Source organism: Heterodontus francisci, chromosome 25 (genome assembly GCF_036365525.1).
Source record: "Heterodontus francisci isolate sHetFra1 chromosome 25, sHetFra1.hap1, whole genome shotgun sequence".
In the NCBI taxonomy this organism is placed as follows: Eukaryota; Metazoa; Chordata; class Chondrichthyes; order Heterodontiformes; family Heterodontidae; genus Heterodontus; species Heterodontus francisci.
Window position 1 is genome coordinate 32,308,898 of NC_090395.1, and position 20,130 is coordinate 32,329,027.

At 44.7% G+C, this 20,130-nt stretch overlaps 1 protein-coding gene across 5 annotated transcripts in view; it reads right to left on the reverse strand.

Moving 5' to 3' along the window:
- The window catches only part of LOC137383806 (homeodomain-interacting protein kinase 1-like), a 420,703-nt gene that overhangs the window by 61,279 nt on the left and 339,294 nt on the right, over positions 1-20,130 (reverse strand). For all 5 annotated transcript variants that reach the window (XM_068057040.1, XM_068057038.1, XM_068057042.1 and 2 more), the window contains exon 4: positions 11,439-11,562. In XM_068057040.1, coding sequence (XP_067913141.1) covers positions 11,439-11,562 — 124 coding nt within the window. The remainder of the gene's footprint in view (positions 1-11,438; positions 11,563-20,130) is intronic.

A 20,130-nucleotide genomic window follows, 5' to 3' on the forward strand; every position in this document is an offset into this window, starting at 1 on the left:
AATGTGGTGAGCACAAGACTACGTGCATACTAAACAGAAGCAACATGCTATAGGCAGACCTAAGCAATCCTACAAACAACGGACCAGATCAAAGCTCTGCAATCCTGCCACGCCCAGTCGTGAATAGCGGTGAGCAATAAAACTTATTGGAGGAAGAGGCTCCATGAACATCCCCATCCTTAATGACAGCGGAGTTCAGCAAATGTAAAAGCGCAAATGACGAGCTGAAACATTCACAACCATCTTCAGCCTTAAGTGCCTAGTGCATGATCCATCTCAGCCTCCCTACCATCACAAGTTACAATCTTCAGTCAGTCTGACTCACCCCAAGTGAGAGCAAAAAAAGGCAGAACACAATAGATACAGCAAAGGCTACAGGCTCTGGCAATATCCCGGCTGTAGTACTGAAGACCTGTGCTCCAGAACTAGCTGTGCCTCCAGTCAAGCTGTTCCAGTGTCAAATCCAATTTGGCCAATTACCCACCACCAACCCCCCCCCCACCCCATCAGCCTACTCTCAATCATCGCCGAAGTAATGGAAGGCGTCATCAGCAGTGCTATTCAAAAGGCATTTACTCACCAACAACCTGCTCAAGATAGTCAGATTGGGTTGCAGCAAGACATTGTTACAATCTTGGACCAAACATGGATAAAATAGCTGAATTCCAAGGTGAGAGTGACTGCCTTTGACTTCAAGTCAGCCTTTGATTGAGTGTGGCAACAGGGAGCCCTTGCAAAATTGGAGTCAACAGGGATCAAGGGGAAAACTCTCCATTGACTGGAGTCATAGCAAACACAAAGGAGGATAGTTGTAGTTGTGGGAGCTCAATCATCTTGGCTCAAGGACATTGTTGCAGGAGTTCCTCAGGGCAGTGTCCTAGGCACAGCCATCTTCAGCTGCTTCATCAATAACTTGCCCTCTATCATAAAGGTCAGAAGTGGGGATGGCTATTGATGTTTGCAGAGTGTGCAGTTCCATTTGGAATTTCTCAGATAATGAAGCAGTCTGCGCACACATGCAGAAAGATTTGGACAACATGCAGGCTTGGGTTGATAAGTGGCAAGTAACTAAGTCACTAAGTGCCAGGCGATGACCATCTCCAACAAGAGTGTTCAATTACCTCCCTTTGACATCCAATGGTTGAATCACCCACCATCAACACATTGGGGGGGAAGGGGCACCATTGACCAGAAATTTTACTGCATCAGACATGTAAAAATTTCAGTTACCAGAGCAGGTCAGACAGAGGCTAGGCATTTTGTAGCAACTGACTCATCTCTGACTCCCCAAAGCCTTTCCACCATCTACAAGGCACTCCACTTTCCTGGGTGACTGCAGCTCATACGAGCATACATACGAATTAAGAGCAGGAGTATGCCACTCTGCCCCTCGAACCTGTCCTGCCATTCAACGAGCATAGTTGATCTGATTGTAACCTCAACTCCACATTCCCGCCTACCCCCGACAACCTTTCATCCCCTTGCTCATCAAGAATCTATCTACCTCTGCCTTAAAAATATTTCAAGACTCTGCTTGCACCGCCTTTTGAGGAAGAGAGTTTCAAAGACTCATAGCCCTCAGAGAAAAAATTTCTCCTCTTCTGTCTTAAATGGGCAACCCCATATTTTTAAACAGTGACCCCTAGTTCGAGATTCTCCCACAAGGGGAAACATCCTTTCCATATCCACCCTGTCAAGACCCCTCAGGATCTTATATGTTTCAATCAAGGTGCCTCTCACTCTTCTAAATTCCAGCAGATAAAAGCCTAACCTGTCCAACCTTTCCTCATAAGACAACCCGTCCATTCCAGGTATTAGTCTAGTAAACCTTCTCTAAACTGCTTCCAACGCATTTACATCCTTCCTTAACTGAGACCAATACTGTACACAGTACTCCAGATGTGGTCTCATCAATGCCCTGTAGAACTGAAGCATAACCTCCTTACTTTGTAGTCAATTCCCCTCACAATAAACAATAACATTCTATTAGCTTTCCTGATTACATGCTGTACCTGCATACTAACCTTTTGCAATTCATGCACTAGGACACCCAGATCCCTCTGCATCTCAGAGCTCTGCAATCTCTCACCATTTAGATAATATGCTCTTTATTCTTCCTGCCAAAATAGACAATTTCATATTTTCCCACATTATACACCATTTGCCAGCTCTTTGTCCACTCACTGAACCTATCTATATCCCTTTGTAGCCTCCTTATGTCCTCTTCACAACTTACTTTCAGCTCTTTGTCCACTCACTGAACCTATCTATATCCCTTTGTAGCCTCCTTATGTCCTCTTCACAACTTACTTTCCTACCCATTTTTCTGCCATCGGTAATTTTAGCAACCATACCTTCAGTCCCAACAATAGTCAAAGGAAGGGGGGTATTGTAGGGCTGGAGGAGGTTACAGAGCTTGGGACAGGATTGGCCATGGACATATTTAAACAGAAGAAAATGTTAAATTGGAGGCACTAGGGGACCAGAAGCCAATGAGGACAAGGGTGATGGGCGACTAAGATTTGGTGCGATAGGTTACAAACAGCAGATTTGGATGAGATAAAGGTTACAGAGCATGAAGGATTGGAGACTAGCTAGGAGAGCATTAGAATAGTCAAGCCTACAGGTGGTAAAGCCATGAATGAGTGCTCCAGCAGCAGACAGACTGAGATGAAAGCAGATACAAGCAATGTCACAGAATTAAAAGTAGGTAGTCTTTACAATCGAAAGGATATGGGGTCAGCTTAGCTCGGAGTTAAATAGAATGACTGCTTCAAACAGTCTGGTTTAGCTCAAATTATAGTTTGGGAGAGGAAAGAATGACGTTTATTGTGGAGGCCAATGACAACTATTTCTGTCTTCCCAATGTTAATTTGGAGAGAATTATGGCTCATCCAAGAGTATAGGTTGGACAAGAGGTCTGACAGCATAAAAACAGTGGACGGGTCAAGAGTTAGTAAAGGTGAAGCTAAGTATCATCAGCACACACACATGCAAGCTGATCCCATGTCTGTGGATGAGGTTACCATTGACGAGCAAATAGATAAAGAAGGGTAAGGGATTAAAGATGACTTGTTTGGGGACTCCGAAAGTGACTCAGTGGGGGGGGGGGTTTGGGGGGAGGTCAGAAAATGAACCGTTGTTAGAGATGCACTCATTATGATTATATAGGTGAAAGTAGAACCTAGCAAGGATTGGTCCACCAAGCTGGACAATGAAGGACGATGGTGTGGTCAACATACTGGGGTTAGGACAGAAGTGGACTTGCAGGCAGTTTTGACTTAGAAGGGAATTAGGAGGGGAGGGAGTTACCAGAGGAAACTGAATGGATCTACCTTTTTAACAATGAATCCATGAGCTCTGTTAACTAAATATTAATTGAATTTTTAATTGCATTCAGGTGGTGGGCATTGACTGGGTTTTCACCTGTACTCCAATATATAGGAAAAGACTAAAACTATGGTTGTTGGGTTTGGAGATGCATGTTTGTAATGTGTGTCTCTGTAAATACAAGCTTGTAAAGCATGTAAAGTATAGGCTCCAATTCTATCTTTCACCGCCTAGCTATATGAAATAGAACAAGCTCCTCACACGCGTTGTTAGAAATAAGCGTGAAGTGGGCAGGGGAGAAGAGTTTAGAGACAGTTGGTTGTGGAGAAAAGTATCCCATTATTACCCATGTTTTAGTACAGCTTGATGTGGTCCAGTTCAGGATGTTGTCGAAATGGACTTTAGTAAAGCCTTTGACAATGTCCCTCATGGCAGACTGGTACAAAAGGTGAAGTCACACGGGATCAGAGGTGAGCTGGCAAGATGGATACAGAACTGGCTCAGTCATAGAAGACAGAGGGTAACAGTGGATGGGTGTTTTTCTGAATGGAGGGATGTGACTAGTGGAGTTGTGGATAATGATGAGGATTGTCAGAGGATACAGATCGGTTGGAGACTTGGACGGAGAAATGGCAGATGGAGTTTAATCGAGACAAATGTGAGGAAATGCATTTTGGAAGGTCTAATGCAGGTGGGAGGTATACAGTAAATGGCAGAACCCTTAGGAGTATTGACAGGCAGAGAGATCTGGGCGTACAGGTCCACAGGTCACTGAAAGTGGCAATGCAGGTGGATAAGGTAGTCAAGGCGGCATTCGGCATGCTTGCCTTCATCGGTCAGGGCATAGAGTATAGACCTTAGTTAGGCCACACTTAGAATATTGTGTGCAATTCTGGTCACCACACTACCAGAAGGACGTGGAGGCTTTGGAGAGGGTACTGAGGAGGTTGACCAGGATTGTTGCCTGGTCTGGAAGGCATTAGCTATGAGGAGAGGTTGGAAAAATTCGGATTGTTTTCACTGGAACGGCGGAGGTGCAGGGGCGACATGATAGAGGTCTACAAAGTTATGAGCGGCATGGACAGAGTGGATAGTCAGAAGCTTTTTCCCAGGGTGGGAGAGTCAGTTACTAGGGGATATAGGGTTAAGGTGCGAGGGGCAAAGTTTAGAGGGGATGTGCGAGGCAAGTTTTTTTTACACAGAGGGTGGCGAGTGCCTGGAACTTGCTGCCAGGGGAGGTGGTGGAAGCAGATATGATAGCGACGTTTAAGAGACATCTTGACAAATATATGAATAGGAAGGGAATAGAGGGATATGGGCCTCGGAAGTGCAGAAGAACAAAGAACAAAGAAAATTACAGCACAGGAACAGGCCCTTCGGCCCTCCAAGCCTGCGCCGATCCAGATCCTCTATCTAAACCTGTCGCCTATTTTCTAAGGGTCTGTATCTCTTTACTTCCTGCCCATTCATGTATCTGTCTAGATACATCTTAAAAGACGCCATCGTGCCCGCGTCTACCACCTCCGCTGGCAACGCGTTCCAGGCACCCACCACCCTCTGCGTAAAGAACTTTCCACGCATATCCCCCCTAAACTTTTCCCCTTTCACTTTGAACTCGTGACCCCTAGTAATTGAATCCCCCACTCTGGGAAAAAGCTTCTTGCTATCCAACCTGTCTATACCTCTCATGATTTTGTACACCTCAATCAGGTCCCCCCTCAACCTCCGTCTTTCCAATGAAAATAATCCTAATCTACTCAACCTCTCTTCATAGCTAGCGCCCTCCATACCAGGTAACATCCTGGTGAACCTCCTCTGCACCCTCTCCAAAGCATCTACATCCTTTTGGTAATGTGGCGACCAGAACTGCACGCAGTATTCCAAATGTGGCCGAACCAAAGTCTTATACAACTGTAACATGACCTGCCAACTCTTGTACTCAATACCCCGTCCGATGAAGGAAAGCATGCCATATGCCTTCTTGACCACTCTATTGACCTGCGTTGCCACCTTCAGGGAACAGTGGACCTGAACACCCAAATCTCTCTGTACATCAATTTTCCCCAGGACTTTTCCATTTACTGTATAGTTCACTCTTGAATTGGATCTTCCAAAATGCATCACCTCGCATTTGCCCTGATTGAACTCCATCTGCCATTTCTCTGCCCAACTCTCCAGTCTATCTATATTCTGCTGTATTCTCTGACAGTCCCCTTCACTATCTGCTACTCCACCAATCTTAGTGTCGTCTGCAAACTTGCTAATCAGACCACCTATACTTTCCTCCAAATCATTGATGTATATCACAAACAACAGTGGTCCCAGCACGGATCCCTGTGGAACACTACTGGTCACACGTCTCCATTTTGAGAAACTCCCTTCCACTGCTACTCTCTGTCTCCTGTCGCCCTGCCAGTTCTTTATCCATCTAGCTAGTACACCTTGGACCCCATGCGCCTTCACTTTCTCCATCAGCCTACCATGGGGAACCTTATCAAACGCCTTACTGAAGTCCATGTATATGACATCTACAGCCCTTCCCTCAACAAACAACTTTGTCACTTCCTCAAAGAATTCTATTAAGTTGGTAAGACATGACCTTCCCTGCACAAAACCATGTTGCCCATCACTGATAAGCCCATTTTCTTCCAAATGGGAATAGATCCTATCCCTCAGTAACTTCTCCAGCAGCTTCCCTACCACTGACGTCAGGCTCACCGGTCTATAATTACCTGGATTATCCCTGCTACCCTTCTTAAACAAGGGGACAACATTAGCAATTCTCCAGTCCTCCGGGACCTCACCCGTGTTTAAGGATATCTGCAAAGATATCTGTTAAGGCCCCAGCTATTTCCTCTCTCGCTTCCCACAGTAACCTGGGATAGATCCCATCCGGACCTGGGGACTTGTCCACCTTAATGCCTTTTCGAATACCCAACACTTCCTCCCTCCTTATGCCGACTTGACCTAGAGTAATCAAACATCTGTTCCTAACCTCAACGTCCTTCATGTCCCTCTCCTCGGTGAATACCGATGCAAAGTACTCGTTTAGAATCTCACCCATTTGCGGCAGGCATCAAGATCGGCACAGGCTTGGAGGGCCGAATGGCCTGTTCCTGTGCTGTACTGTTCTTTGTTCTCCCCATTGATGGCTAAGCAACTTCTGCAGCATGTTCACTCCCTTGGACTTGAGGGAACAAAGATGCCAGGGGACAACAGAGATAGAAGGATTTGCTGGTTAAAATCGCATTACGGATGAAGGTGAAGATTTGGTTGAGCAAACCAACGGCTACAGTGGAAAATGCTAGTCACTTGTCTGCTTTAGTTGGAATGACGTGCAAGAAATTTATTTAATGGGGTGATGGGGGAAGAGCAGTAATGATGGAAAGTTTAAAATATTGCCTTAATTTCTTACATTTGTCTCATTTAACTGTTTAGCAATTTACAACAGATTATATGGAAACGTTTACTATCAACATTAACTGCAGTACATTACAGTAGGCTACCAGTTATCACAGCTTCACAGCAGATAGGCTGATGCCAATAATAGCAGTCATCTGTTGCTTTACAGACACAAAACAGCTTTCTGTTAATCAACTGGGACAAAAACAAGTCTGTTGCAATATCCACACCCACTTACTGAGGCCTAACTTCCCAGAAATGAAAGTGCTAAGTACAATAAACACACTTGATCTCACTTTCGGGCACTCGGTTCCTCTGCAATTCATTTCAGAGACACAAATATAGATAAAAGTGAAAACTGTAAGATGATACAAAACAACGGGACCAGAATTAAACTTCAGCATTTTATGCTTGCATTTTTAATTTTTTAAAAAAACTACTCAGGATCACAATTCCCAAGTAATGAACTCATTTTCTCAATCAGCCTAGAGGAATAGCAGCACATCATTAATTCTATTGTGACATCTTCCTAGTATTATGGATTGAAGTGCACCAATTGCTGCATTCATATGCACAGCCACCTGAAAAACTGAAGAACAAAACTTCACCCATTAGACCTCCAGCAGGTCCGCTGAAAGGACAGTTACCATGAGCTAGATGGTTTACTCAGTTTTAAGGCCAAGCACAAAGATGTTAATTAAGCATCAACATTATAGTAATAACATTACTGAATGCTATGAAACCACGGAGCTTAAAACACAGCAAAAGAAAAAATACAATTTAGATCCTTCTTCTCCGACAAACGGTAATGATCAAGTTATAGAGACCAGAAGGTCCCATTTTCAATACACTGTCTGTGCCGAGTCAGCTGATCTTAGCTGGAGTAGAAGTAGAAGTGTTATAAATGGTCTGAAGATCTTTATGCTAATGAGAGGAAACAATTTCACTGAACTTTTATCTCCTGCAGCCCGTTTTGGAAGCAAGATCCCATTTAGAAAAATTGGCTCGTTACCTGAACCAACAGCTATAAAGCCATGATGCAGCCAATGAATGCCCAAACTTTGAAATCTGATTAAAACCTAAAGAGGATCTTCAACATATAAATGCACTTCTTCTTCTTTGGCCTCATCTCGAGAGACAATGGGTAAGCGCCTGGAGGTGGTCAGTGGTGTGTGGAGCAGCGCCTGGAGTGGCTATAAAGGGCAATTCTAGAGTGACAGGCTCTTCCACAGGTGCTGCAGAAAAATTTGTTTGTCGGGGCTGTTACACAGTTGGCTCTCCCCTTGCGCCTCTGTCTTTTTTCCTGCCAACTGCTAAGTCTCTTCGACTCGCCACACTTTAGCCCCGCCTTTATGGCTGCCCACCAGCTCTGGCGAACGCTGGCAACTGACTCCCACGACTTGTGATCAATGTCACAGGACTTCATGTCGCGTTTGCAGACGTCTTTAAAGCGGAGACATGGACGGCCGGTGGGTCTGATACCAGTGGCGAGCTCGCTGTACAATGCGTCTGCGGATCTTGCCATCTTCCATGCGGCTCACATGGCCAAGCCATCTCAAGCGCTGCTGACTCAGTAGTGTGTATAAGCTGGAGGTGTTGGCCGCCTCGAGGACTTCTGTGTTGGAGATATGGTCCTGCCACCTGATGCCAAGTATTCTCCGGAGGCAGCGAAGATGGAATGAATTGAGACGTTGCTCTTGGCTGACATACGTTGTCCAGGCCTCGCTGCCATAGAGCAAGGTACTGAGGACACAGGCTTGATACACTCAGACTTTTGCACTATTGGCCCACAATTACTCAGATTAGTATACTTGTTTATGACACTTGAAAAGTGAACTCCCTACCCATCTCAAATCTCCATACCCATCTCCAAGAAAGACTGGTATTTAAGCAGGGACTTATGGGTGCAGAACATTTACTAGAGAAATACGAATCATGGTGCCAAACTTTAGTAGGAGCATCATTCAGTTCTAACAGTAGAATGTAAGGATATAGGAAACTAATTTGATGCACAGGGTTCATCTGGACAGTCTAGTTCAGTGCTCTTTTCAATGCATGCAGACTCTGCTAAATTCTCTGTTCAGAAACTTTTGCATTTATCTGCACAATACCTGTGAAACAGCTTCATTAGACACAATGTCAAAGCAGCATATCTTATTGCTCTACTTGGCATTCTCCTGTATGCACACATATGTTCCCAAGCAGACTTCTAAACCAATGAAACATTGTCCATTGTTTGAGATTGGTGAAGCATGGTTGAATAACTATGCTCTTTTGCAATATCAACAGTGACTACAAAGATAGGACTGGGGTGGATGGAACACACCATCATGGACACGCACAACAGCAACAGTTAGTTGATGTGGAAAAAAGTATAAAACAATGAAGTTTTAAAAAAAAGTAGCGTCTGCAGGCAAGTAGCCTACTCTTACTAGCTAGTTGAAACAGTTTCAAAACTTCTGTTACTGCTATGCATAAATACAAAGTACATGACAAATATGTTAGGGGATACACAAACTGGCATTATCCAGTGGCGTTTGCATAAAAAACACAGCAGCAAGTGTCAGAAGTCAAAGCTGGTTAAAGACATGCTTTGCTTCTCCTTTAAGCCTTGGAAACGCAGCAAAGATGGCCACAAGGTCAACCACCTCAAAATGTATTGTTAAATTTTGTGCTTCTGAAAGTGAAGCAAGTCAGTGTTAACTGATAACTGCAATTGGGAAATGTAGAAAAATTGAAAATTTTCAATTTTATGTAAAAAATGTCAAATTTAATATTTTAACGAATATATACACACATAAAAAAACAAGCACAATGGGGTCACAACATTCCAAAGATATCCCACCTGTAAGTGGTACTGTGAACAATACATGACAAAGTCGAGTGACAGCCACCCAAAGGAAAAATTAGTAACTTATTTTTGGAATCATTTAAAGGAGGGGGGAAAAAGAACTGTAAAAGGTACTTTAAAAACACCACACCTTAAAAAACAAAACAAAATACTAAACTTCAGAAAGAAAGAAATCGAACAAGTACTAAAAAGGTACCTGCAGCTAAACACAGCCTACAGAAAGATAGCCCTCCTGAATGCAAAACAGGTAACCAAAATGATTAATTTACAAATTAATGTTTTAAGAGATTGCAGAATTCCCCAACACATGATTGGCAAGCAAAAGAAACTGCTCAACCATAAAAAGGTGAATTCAAGGAGCTAAAACCAGGCAATGAATTAAATTTCCCCCTCTCACCCCAGGCAAAAATTCAATGCTGCCCCTCTCCCCACTGAAGCAAAAGTTCTCAGTACGATACAACTCCCCCACCATTTCCCGCACCACCAACCCCCCCTCCCACCCCCAAAACCCCACCGCAACCCCTCGGAACTGACACAGGAATAGCACCAACACTACCCCTCCTGATGATTAAAAGGCACACCATGACACTTCCTACCTACCCCAATTGGAAACAAAATTTGTTGCCTATAACTCCTGTCCCCTTTGAGGCAAAGTCCACCTCATCATTTTCTTCCCCTTTCTTCTGCCCTCACCTTACCCTATGCAGCACCATCACTCCCCTCAGCTATTCCCATCTCTGCCCTCCCTCAATGTCACTCACCTGAACCCCAGTCCTCAGCCAGACCCCAATTTCCTACCTTCCAATTTTCCCTATCCCCTCTCCTTTTCCCCTCACCTCATGCTTAGACTATCCTCAATTAGAGGGAGGCGCAAAGCCATGCAGAGATTTGTAGACAAGAAAGAGAATTTTTAAATCAAGGTGTTTGCAGATCAGAAGTCAATGTACGTCAACGAACACAGGGGTGATAGGTGAATGATAAGAGTTATTTTGGATGAGTTGAAGTTTATGAAGATGGGAGGCCACCAGGAGAGCACTGGAATAGCCAAGTTGGAAGTAACAAAATCATGGAGGTTTTCAGCAGCATATAAATTGAGGCAGCAGGGCCGAGACGGGGCAATGTTATGAAGTTGGAAGTAGGTTGTCTTTGTAATGGAGAGGATAAGAGGTCAGAAGGCCAATGCGGCAAAATTGGAGGTTGTGTATGACTGTACAGAGCCAGAGACTGGGGGAGGGGGGAGGGCTTGGAACTGGTGGCAAGGGAACAGAGTCTGTGGCAGGAGCTGAAGACAATAGCTCTACTCTTCCCAATGTTAATTTTTTCATTGACCACATATTTGAAACTGCAGTATTAATTTAGCTTTGGATTGGGCTTCCTGCAGAGGACAGACACTTGAGTGCTGGTTTTGAGAAAGTGATTCTGTAATGGCTGCCGGCAATACCTCCCCCTTTTTCTATGTTATGCAGGGCAGACTCAGAGCCAGTAAGTCTAGCGACACTTGTTAAATTCAAAGAGTGAGACTTCACTAGAACAGGGAAAACTGGGAATTTTTAAAAGAAATATCAAAGTATTATTATGCTAAAAACATGCAAGTTGAACATTGGCAGTCCTATACTTTACCACCCCCTCCCCCCAGACCCAATCAGAAAAGTATTCAAGCCCAACAGCACTGTATTCTAAAGCAGATCACAGTTACAATTAATAGTCTTAGTACAATCAAATCCTCCTAGTCATTAGGAAAAAAATAATTACATAAATGAAACTTTCTTCACCTATAGTGATATACAACCAGCAGTAATATGCACAAATATTCAAAATTGCACATTTTACAGACTTTTTCCAAGACTTTACATACCTGATCGTACTCTGACGCGCCTGGATACAATGGCCACCCCAGAAACATCTCTGCAATAACACAGCCTAGTGACCACATGTCAATAGCCTCACAGAATCGTAGCCCAAGAATGATCTCAGGAGCTCTGCAAAGAAGGGGAAAAAATTAACACCCACGCATACAAGATTGATATACAATAGATTAAAAACAGCATTCCAAATTTAAACCATTAATTATGGAGCATGCCATTAAACATTTCAAATCTCTCACTGTAATTTCTACTGCCATTATAGAAGGCGCAGGTGTATAGTGGCAGAAAATCAAACAGAACGTCCTTAAATTTGAGAGAGAATTCAAAGCCAAGGCAATAAGTGTCTGTACAACTTCAAAAGTCAAAAATTAATCATTGAAATAAATGGGGCTGGCAAGTCAGCACTGTCAACGTTTATGCCAGAAACCACCACCCCCCACCCCACCCCATTTGAAGAGAGAAGGGATGAGGAGAAATCTTTTCCACTCAAGAGTTGTCAGGATCTAGAATGCTCTATCCGAAAAGGTGGTGGAAGTTGATTCTATTAACAATTTTCAAAGGATATTGGGCAGGTTCTTGACAATGAGGAACTTACAGGATTATGGACAAAAAAGGGGCATGTGGAACTAAGCACAACTGCTCAAAGAGTCAGCACAGGCATAACAGGCCAAATGGCCTCCTTCTGTGCACAAGTTGCTATGATCCTATGCATAACCAAGAGCTGAGCTTCAAATTTGTGATCCACTACCAGAACCACTTATTTCCATCCTATCTCAACCCCTCCAGTGCCAAAATCTTAACTCATATTTAAAACTCGAGGATATTTCACCAATGACCACCTTGCCAGCCATCCATCACACACAAAGCCTCATTTCTTTAAAGCTCAGTCATCCACATCCTGTTCCGGAGTCAAATGTGATCATTCACCAGCCACCCTGCTAACCTACAATTGCACCAATGTTCAACTTACTAAATTTAAAACCTTAGATCCAGTCTTAATGAACTTACAAGGTTATGGGCAAAAACAAAGAGGATGCGCGACTAAGATTGTACACAAAATGGGCCAAATGGCCTCCTTCTGCGCTGTGGGTCGTCAAAAGTGCTATCAAGTGCCTCCAATAACTTGTTCACCAATGCTCTGTTTGGGTTCTGCCAGGACAACTTAGCTCCAAACCTCATTACAGCTTTGGTCCAAACATGGACAAAAGAGCTGAACTCAAGAGGTGAGATGCCAGTAACTGCCCTTGACATCAAGGCTGCATTTGACCAGATGTGGCACCAAGTAACCTTAGTAAAACTGGAGTCAATGGGAATCAGGGAGAAAACTCTCCACTGGCTGGAGTCATATCTAGCACAAAAAGAAGATGGTTGTCATTGTTGAAGGCCAATCATCTTGGCCCCAGGCCATCACTGGAGGAGTTCCTCAGGGTAGTGTCCGAGGTAAAGCCTGGCTACCCAACCCGAACTAGACCCGACTACATGTGGCGGGTTCGGGTCAGGTCAAAATTCTGAGTCCAGCATTTGGGCTCGGGTCAGGTCGTGCTGGACATTGCTTCCGCGAAGTCACAGGATCAGGCTTACCCAGGATTCCCCCACAACTCCAGCTGCAGGAATAGCCTGCTGCTGGAACAGATGAAGGAGATTCCTGTCGGGTTGGGTCGGATTGGGCGCGAAATAAAATTAAAGGTTTCTGGTCGGATTTTAATTTTATACCTGAGCCAGGCTTTAGTCTGAGGTCCAACCACCTTCAACTGCTTCATCAATGACCTTTCCTCCACCATAAGGTCAGAAGTGGGGACTTTCGCTGATGATTGTACGATGAGGAGTTGCAAATTTTCAACTCCTCAGATACTGAAGCAGTCTATATTCATATGCAGCAAGATCTGGAACACATTCCGACTTGGGCTGATAAATGGCAGGTAACATTCACACCACCCAAGCGTCAGGCAATCCAACAAGAGAGAATCTAACCAACTCCCCTTGACATTCAGTGGCATTACCATCGCTGAATCCCCCACTATCAATATCCTGGAGGTTACCAGAAACTGAACTGGACCAGCCAGGAATACTCTCCACTTGCCCGAACGAGTGCGGTTCCAACAACACTTAGGAGGCTTGACACCACCCAGGATGCATCAGCCTACATGATCTGCACTCCATCCACCTCCTTAAACATTCATTCCACCACCAACACACAGTGGCAGCAGCATGTACCACATACAAGATGCACTGCAGCAGCACACTACGCTTCCTTCAACAGCACCTCACAAACCCACAACCTCTTCCACCTAGAAGGACAAGGGCAGCAGACGCATGGGAATATCACCATCTGCAAGTTGCCCTCCATGCCACACACCATGCTGACTGGCAAAAATGGTCCTTCCTTCACTGTCACTGCATCAAAATCCTGGAAATCCCTCCCTAACAGCAGTGGGCATACCCACACCAGATAGACTGCAGTGGTTCAAGCTGGCAGCTCACCACCACCTTCTCAAGGCTGATTAAAAAGATAGGCAATAAATGCTGGCCTTGCCAGCAACGCCCACATCCTGTGAATAAACAACAAATAAATTCCCAAACAGCCTTACCCACCCTATCTCAGTAACCTTCTCCAACTTTCAAACTTCACCTACACCCTCTAGTTCTCAGATACATTCCCACTCCCACCCTACCCATTGACATGAGCCTTCAGTCTCAGTCGTACTGTGAAATTCTATGCTTGAACAATTCAACTTCACTCCAACTGCCTTATAAAATCCTTCTCAAAACTTACCTTTGCAACTATGCCTTCAGTCATCTCCCACCATTACTCATTTCCATTATCCATTTATTTTCTTCCTTTCCTAATATGCTGAAATATTTTCTACGTTAAAAAGGTGCTATATAAATGCAAGTTGTGATGTAGTATTTCCAATTTCCCCTGGTTATTGACCCCTCCGCTAAGGGAAAAAGTTTCTTCCTATCTACCCTATCAATGCCCCTCATAATTTTGTATACCACAATCAAGTCCCCCCTCAGCCTTCTCTACTCCAAGGAAAACAACCCTAGCCTATCCAGGCTCTCTTCATAGCAGAAATGTTCCAGCCCAGGCAACATCCTGGTAAATCTCCTCTGTACCCTCTCCAGTGCAATCATATCCTTCCTATAGTGTGGTGACCAGAACTGTACACAGTACTCCAGCTGTGGCCTAACTAGCTTTTTATACAGCTCCATCATAACCTTCCTGCTCTTATATTCTGTGCCTCGGCTAATAAAGGCAAGTATCCCGTATGCCTTCCTAACCACCTTATCTACCTGTGCTGCTGCCTTCAGTGATCTAAGGACAAGTACACCAAGTCCCTCTGACCCTCTGTATTTCCTAGGGTCCTACCATCCATTGTATATTCCCTTGCCTTGTTAGTCCTCCCAAAATGCATCACCTCACACTTCTCAGGATTAAATTCCATTTGCTACTGCTCCGCCCATCTTACCAGCCCATCTATATCGTCCTCCAATCTAAGGCTTTCCTCCTCACTATTTACGATACCACCAATTTTCGTGTCATCTGCAAACTTACTGATCATACCTCCTATACTCATATCTAAATCAGCCCTCATCGCCACTCCCATAAGTCTAAGGGACGCAGACTCAAATGGATATGGCGCACAACTGGTTCAGCCATTCATCGTCAGATCAGCCTGGACCACATAAAGCACCATCGGGTCCTGCTCTCATCTGTGAAAACTGCTTACTATTCCAGTATCATCCTGGAATGCAAAGGTAACCCCTGGCTTCCTTTCTCTACTGTAAGCTATGTTCTTAAACCCTTCTCCCCCGATCTTCTCCACCCTCACTTCCAATGACACGCAAGGAGCTCATGGATTTGTCACCAACTGAGACCATCCAATCAGCTGCCTCTGTCACTTTCCTCCCTTCCCCTAACCCACCAGGCCAAGCTTCCTCTCAGGCCTAACTCTGAACTTATTTCCTTCTGTAGTTTCCCTCCCATCTCCCCTCATGCCCTCTCCAAGCTCATCTTGTCCTTGAGACCCATCTCCTGCTCTCTTGACCCTGTTACGATCAAGTGAGGAGGGATAACAAGGCTCCCCTCTTGTCCTTGTTTGACCACAACAGGGTTTATTCCTTATAAAACAGTGGATGTGCTTAACAATTCAGTGAGTGTTTTATTTTTATCTTTGTTGTGATTATAAAAGAACCAATCGGACAGGTTTTGAGTTTAAACAAGAGCTGAGTTTATTCTACTTAAAAACAAACTAAACCCGATCTAAATAAAATAATAAAATACGCTACACTTTCACTCACAAACACACATGAGAATCACATACACAAATAAAGTACACAATGTTGAGAAGCAGTCTGATTTGGAATGGAGTCCAGAACAAGTAAAAAATAATATAGTCTGTGGGGTCTGGCAATTCCGTTGTCTTCTGGCTGAAATTATAAACTTGGTGGCTTGCCAACCTGCTTTCAGTCATGCCTTGGAGACAGAGTTGCAGGTGGGCTTTTATCCCAGGATCTCTATCTGTAGCAATAGTAGGCCTGGATATTCCACAGTCGCAGACAGGTTTCAATAGTGTGATGACACGAGGGGCGAGGGACGCCCACTGGGGTATTGTTGGGTTCGCACTCAAAGCTTGTCTGCTTCAAAGTCTCAGGAGCCTGACCTTTTGCAAAAGACTGCTAGTTTTTCCACAGATGGAGAGGCGGTCACGATTGTCCACGTCCTTGCTTGCAATTGAATTAAATTTGAGACTAGGTATTTTCAATCTCTCTCGAGCATTGGTTTCAATGTTCACCCCCTGGAGATATGAGTCCACTGTTAACGTTCCAAGATGGTTTTGAATGTTTTGCCATTGGAAGTGAAGCCATTAGTTGTTTCCAAATTCATGTGGTATTGTCCTGGATCTATCCCCGAATCGATGTCCTTGAATGGATGGCGTTTCAATGCAAATTGTGGTGGTCCATCTTGGCTGCCAGCTTTTTAAAAGCTGGCCATCGGATCACAGCTGCTTTTTAGAAGTTTAATGTAGGTTTCCAAGCAATGAATTAAAAAATCCTCATTTAGTATCGCATGTTCTTGACAACCCTATTCCCACTAAATTACTGATTACCTAACTTCCCCTCCTGGCTCTCATGTGAGCTGACATTGTCTCTCTCCTCAAATTCTGTCCTTCTTTCCTTCAAATCTGCTGTGATTACCTTCTCCTCAAAAAAAAACCCTGATCCCCACTGTCCTTGCTAACAACCAGCCCATCTCCAACCTCCCTTTCCTTTCCAAAGTCCTTAAACGAGTAGTCACCTCCCAAATTCATGCTCATCCTTCCTGGCACTCCAAGTTTGAATCCCTCCAATCAGGTTTTCATCTTTGCCATAGTACTGAAACAGCTCTCAAGATCACAAAATAACTGTGACATAAGCAGAGAGGGAGACAATAGCGGGTGTAGAGCTTTAAAAAGCGCACCTGGAAATTGGAGGTGGGCGCGGGGGAGGGCGCAAGAGATTGTAGCAGGACTGGAGCTTTAAAAAGTGCGCCAAGAAATTGGAGGCCACACAGAGAGCAGCAGGAGCCGAAGGGGTGGGTGTGGTAGAAATCGAAAAACATCAGGGTGTCGTCACAGTCAACAGAGAGAGCTGGGTGACAGAGAAGCCAGGGTGAGTATACCAGTAAATTTTTAATTTAATTTCATCTAAAGCAATCAAATATAAAATAAGACTTGATAGATTCATTAGTATATAAACTAAAAACTAAAGCGGATTTGATAATTTATCGTACAGTGTGACAGAGAGACCAGCAGGGAGTGCATTCGCTCAAAATCAGACAACTTAATACAGAAGCTGTATTATGTATTGTTAGGATTGATCATTATTCGTAAGTTTTACTAATCATAGTAAGGTTTATTTGAATTGACAAGCTTTATTAGCATTGTTAAGGTCTATCAGTAGGAAGGTCCACATATCTGTGTAATCAAGTTTAGTTTAGTTTAGTTTAGTTTAGTTTAGAGATACAGCACTGAAACAGGCCCTTCGGCCCACCGAGTCTGTGCCGACCATCAACCACCCATTTATACTAATCCTACACTAATCCCATATTCCTATCACATCCCCACCTGTCCCTATATATTTCCCTACCACCTACCTATACTAGGGGCAATTTATAATGGCCAATTAACCTATCAACCTGCAAGTCTTTGGCATGTGGGAGGAAACCGGAGCACCCGGAGGAAACCCATGCAGACACGGAGAACTTGCAAACTCCACACAGGCAGTACCCAGAATCGAACCCGGGTCCCTGGAGCTGTGAGGCTGCGGTGCTAACCACTGCGCCACTGTGCCGCCCCAAGTATAACTTTAGTTGAAGGTGGTACCAGCATTTAATAAGCACAGTAAATTTTACTATATGTAGGAATTATTCTAAGCTAATTAAGAAAGTAATTAAAGTAAATTAACTAATGGCATAAGTAACAATTGCTGGACAGGTGTTATCTTGCAGCTGTGGTATGTGGGAGCTCCAGGATGCCAAGGCGATCCAGGACAAACACATCTGCAGAAAGTGAAAGCTGCAGTTACAGGAATTGATCTGGTAGCCGAACTGCAAACACTGCACAACATAATTGTTGGGGGGGTGGTGAATACCTGGACATTTTGTTCCGGAGGATGGACACACCTCTTAGACCAGGGTCATCTGTTTTGGTCTGCAGTGAGGGACAGGAGGATGTGACAGTGAGTGAGGCAGGTAAAGGGACTGAGCAGACAGTAGTGGAGGAGCCTGAGACTTTGCAAATGACAACCTGTGTGGATGAAAGAGAGGTCTGCAAGGTGGATGAGCAGACTGGCCATGGCACTGTGGTACAGGAAGCCATTCAAGTGGGGGGGGGGGGGGGGAGCAAAAAGGAATGTAGTGGTAGTAGGGGATAGTATAGTGAGGGGGATTGACACTTCTGTGCAGCTGAGAGCATGAGTCCAGAAGGCTGTGTTGCCTACTCAGTGCCAGGGTTCAGGACATCTGCTCAGGGCTAGACAGGAATTTGGAGTGGGCAGGGGAGAATCCAGATGTCATGGTCCATGTAAGTACCGACATAGGTAGGACTAGGAAAGAGGGTCTGTTTGGACAGTTTGAGAGGTGAGGCAACAAATTGAAGAGCAGAATCTCAAGGGTAATATCTCTGGATTATTACCAAAGCTACATGCCAATTGGCAGAGGGCACATAAGATTAGTGAAATGAATATGTGGCTCAAAGACTGATGTGGAGAAGTGGGTTTCAGTTCATAGTGCACTGACACCAGTACTGGGGTAAGTGGGGGATGCATCGTTGGAACGGTCTACATCGGAACAGTGCTGGGACCAGTCGTCTAGCAAACCATATAACTAGGAAAGTAGGAGAGGGCTTTAAACTAATCGGGGGGGAAAGAGACAGAGAGAGAGAGACAGCGGGACAGAGAGAGAGAGAGAGCGGGACAGAGAGAGAGAGAGAGAGAGACAGAGAGAGAGAGAGACAGAGAGAGAGAGAGAGAGAGAGACAGAGAGACAGAGAGACAGAGAGACAGAGAGACAGAGAGACAGAGAGACAGAGAGACAGAGAGACAGAGAGACAGAGAGACAGAGAGACAGAGAGACAGAGAGACAGAGAGACAGAGAGACAGAGAGAGAGACAGAGAGAGAGACAGAGAGAGAGACAGAGAGAGAGACAGAGAGAGAGACAGAGAGAGAGACAGAGAGAGAGACAGAGAGAGAGACAGAGAGAGAGACAGAGAGAGAGACAGAGAGAGAGACAGAGAAGAGAGACAGAGAGAGAGACAGAGGAGAGAGACGAGAGAGAGAGAGCAGAGAGAGAGAGACAGAGAGAGAGACAGAGAGAGAGACAGAGAGAGAGACAGAGAGAGAGACAGAGAGAGAGACAGGAGAGAGAGAGAGAGACAGAGAGAGAGACAGAGAGAGAGACAGAGAGAGAGACAGAGAGAGAGACAGAGAGAGAGACAGAGAGAGAGACAGAGAGAGAGACAGAGAGAGAGACAGAGAGAGACAGAGAGAGAGACAGAGAGAGAGACAGAGAGAGAGACAGAGAGAGAGACAGAGAGAGAGACAGAGAGAGAGACAGAGAGAGAGACAGAGAGAGAGACAGAGAGAGAGACAGAGAGAGACAGAGAGAGACAGAGAGAGACAGAGAGAGAGACAGAGAGAGACAGAGAGAGACAGAGACAGAGAGAGACAGAGAGAGACAGAGAGAGACAGAGAGACAGAGAGAGACAGAGAGAGACAGAGAGAGACAGAGAGAGACAGAGAGAGACAGAGAGAGACAGAGAGAGACAGAGAGAGACAGAGAGAGACAGAGAGCAGAGAGAGACAGAGAGAGACAGAGACAGAGAGAGACAGAGAGAGACAGAGAGAGAAGAGAGACAGAGAGAGAGAGAGAGACAGAGAGAGAGAGAGAGAGAGAGACAGAGAGAGAGACAGAGAGAAGACAGAGAGAGAGACAGAGAGAGAGACAGAGAGAGAGACTAGAGAGAGAGACGAGAGAGAGAGACAGAGAGATAGACTGAGGAGAGGAGACAGAGAGTAGAGACAGAGAGAGAGACAGAGAAAGAGAGACAGAGAAAGAGAGAGAGAGAAAGAGAGAGAGAGAAAGAGACAGAGAGAGGAAAGAGACAGAGAGAAAGAGACAGAGTGAGAGAGAGACAGAGAGA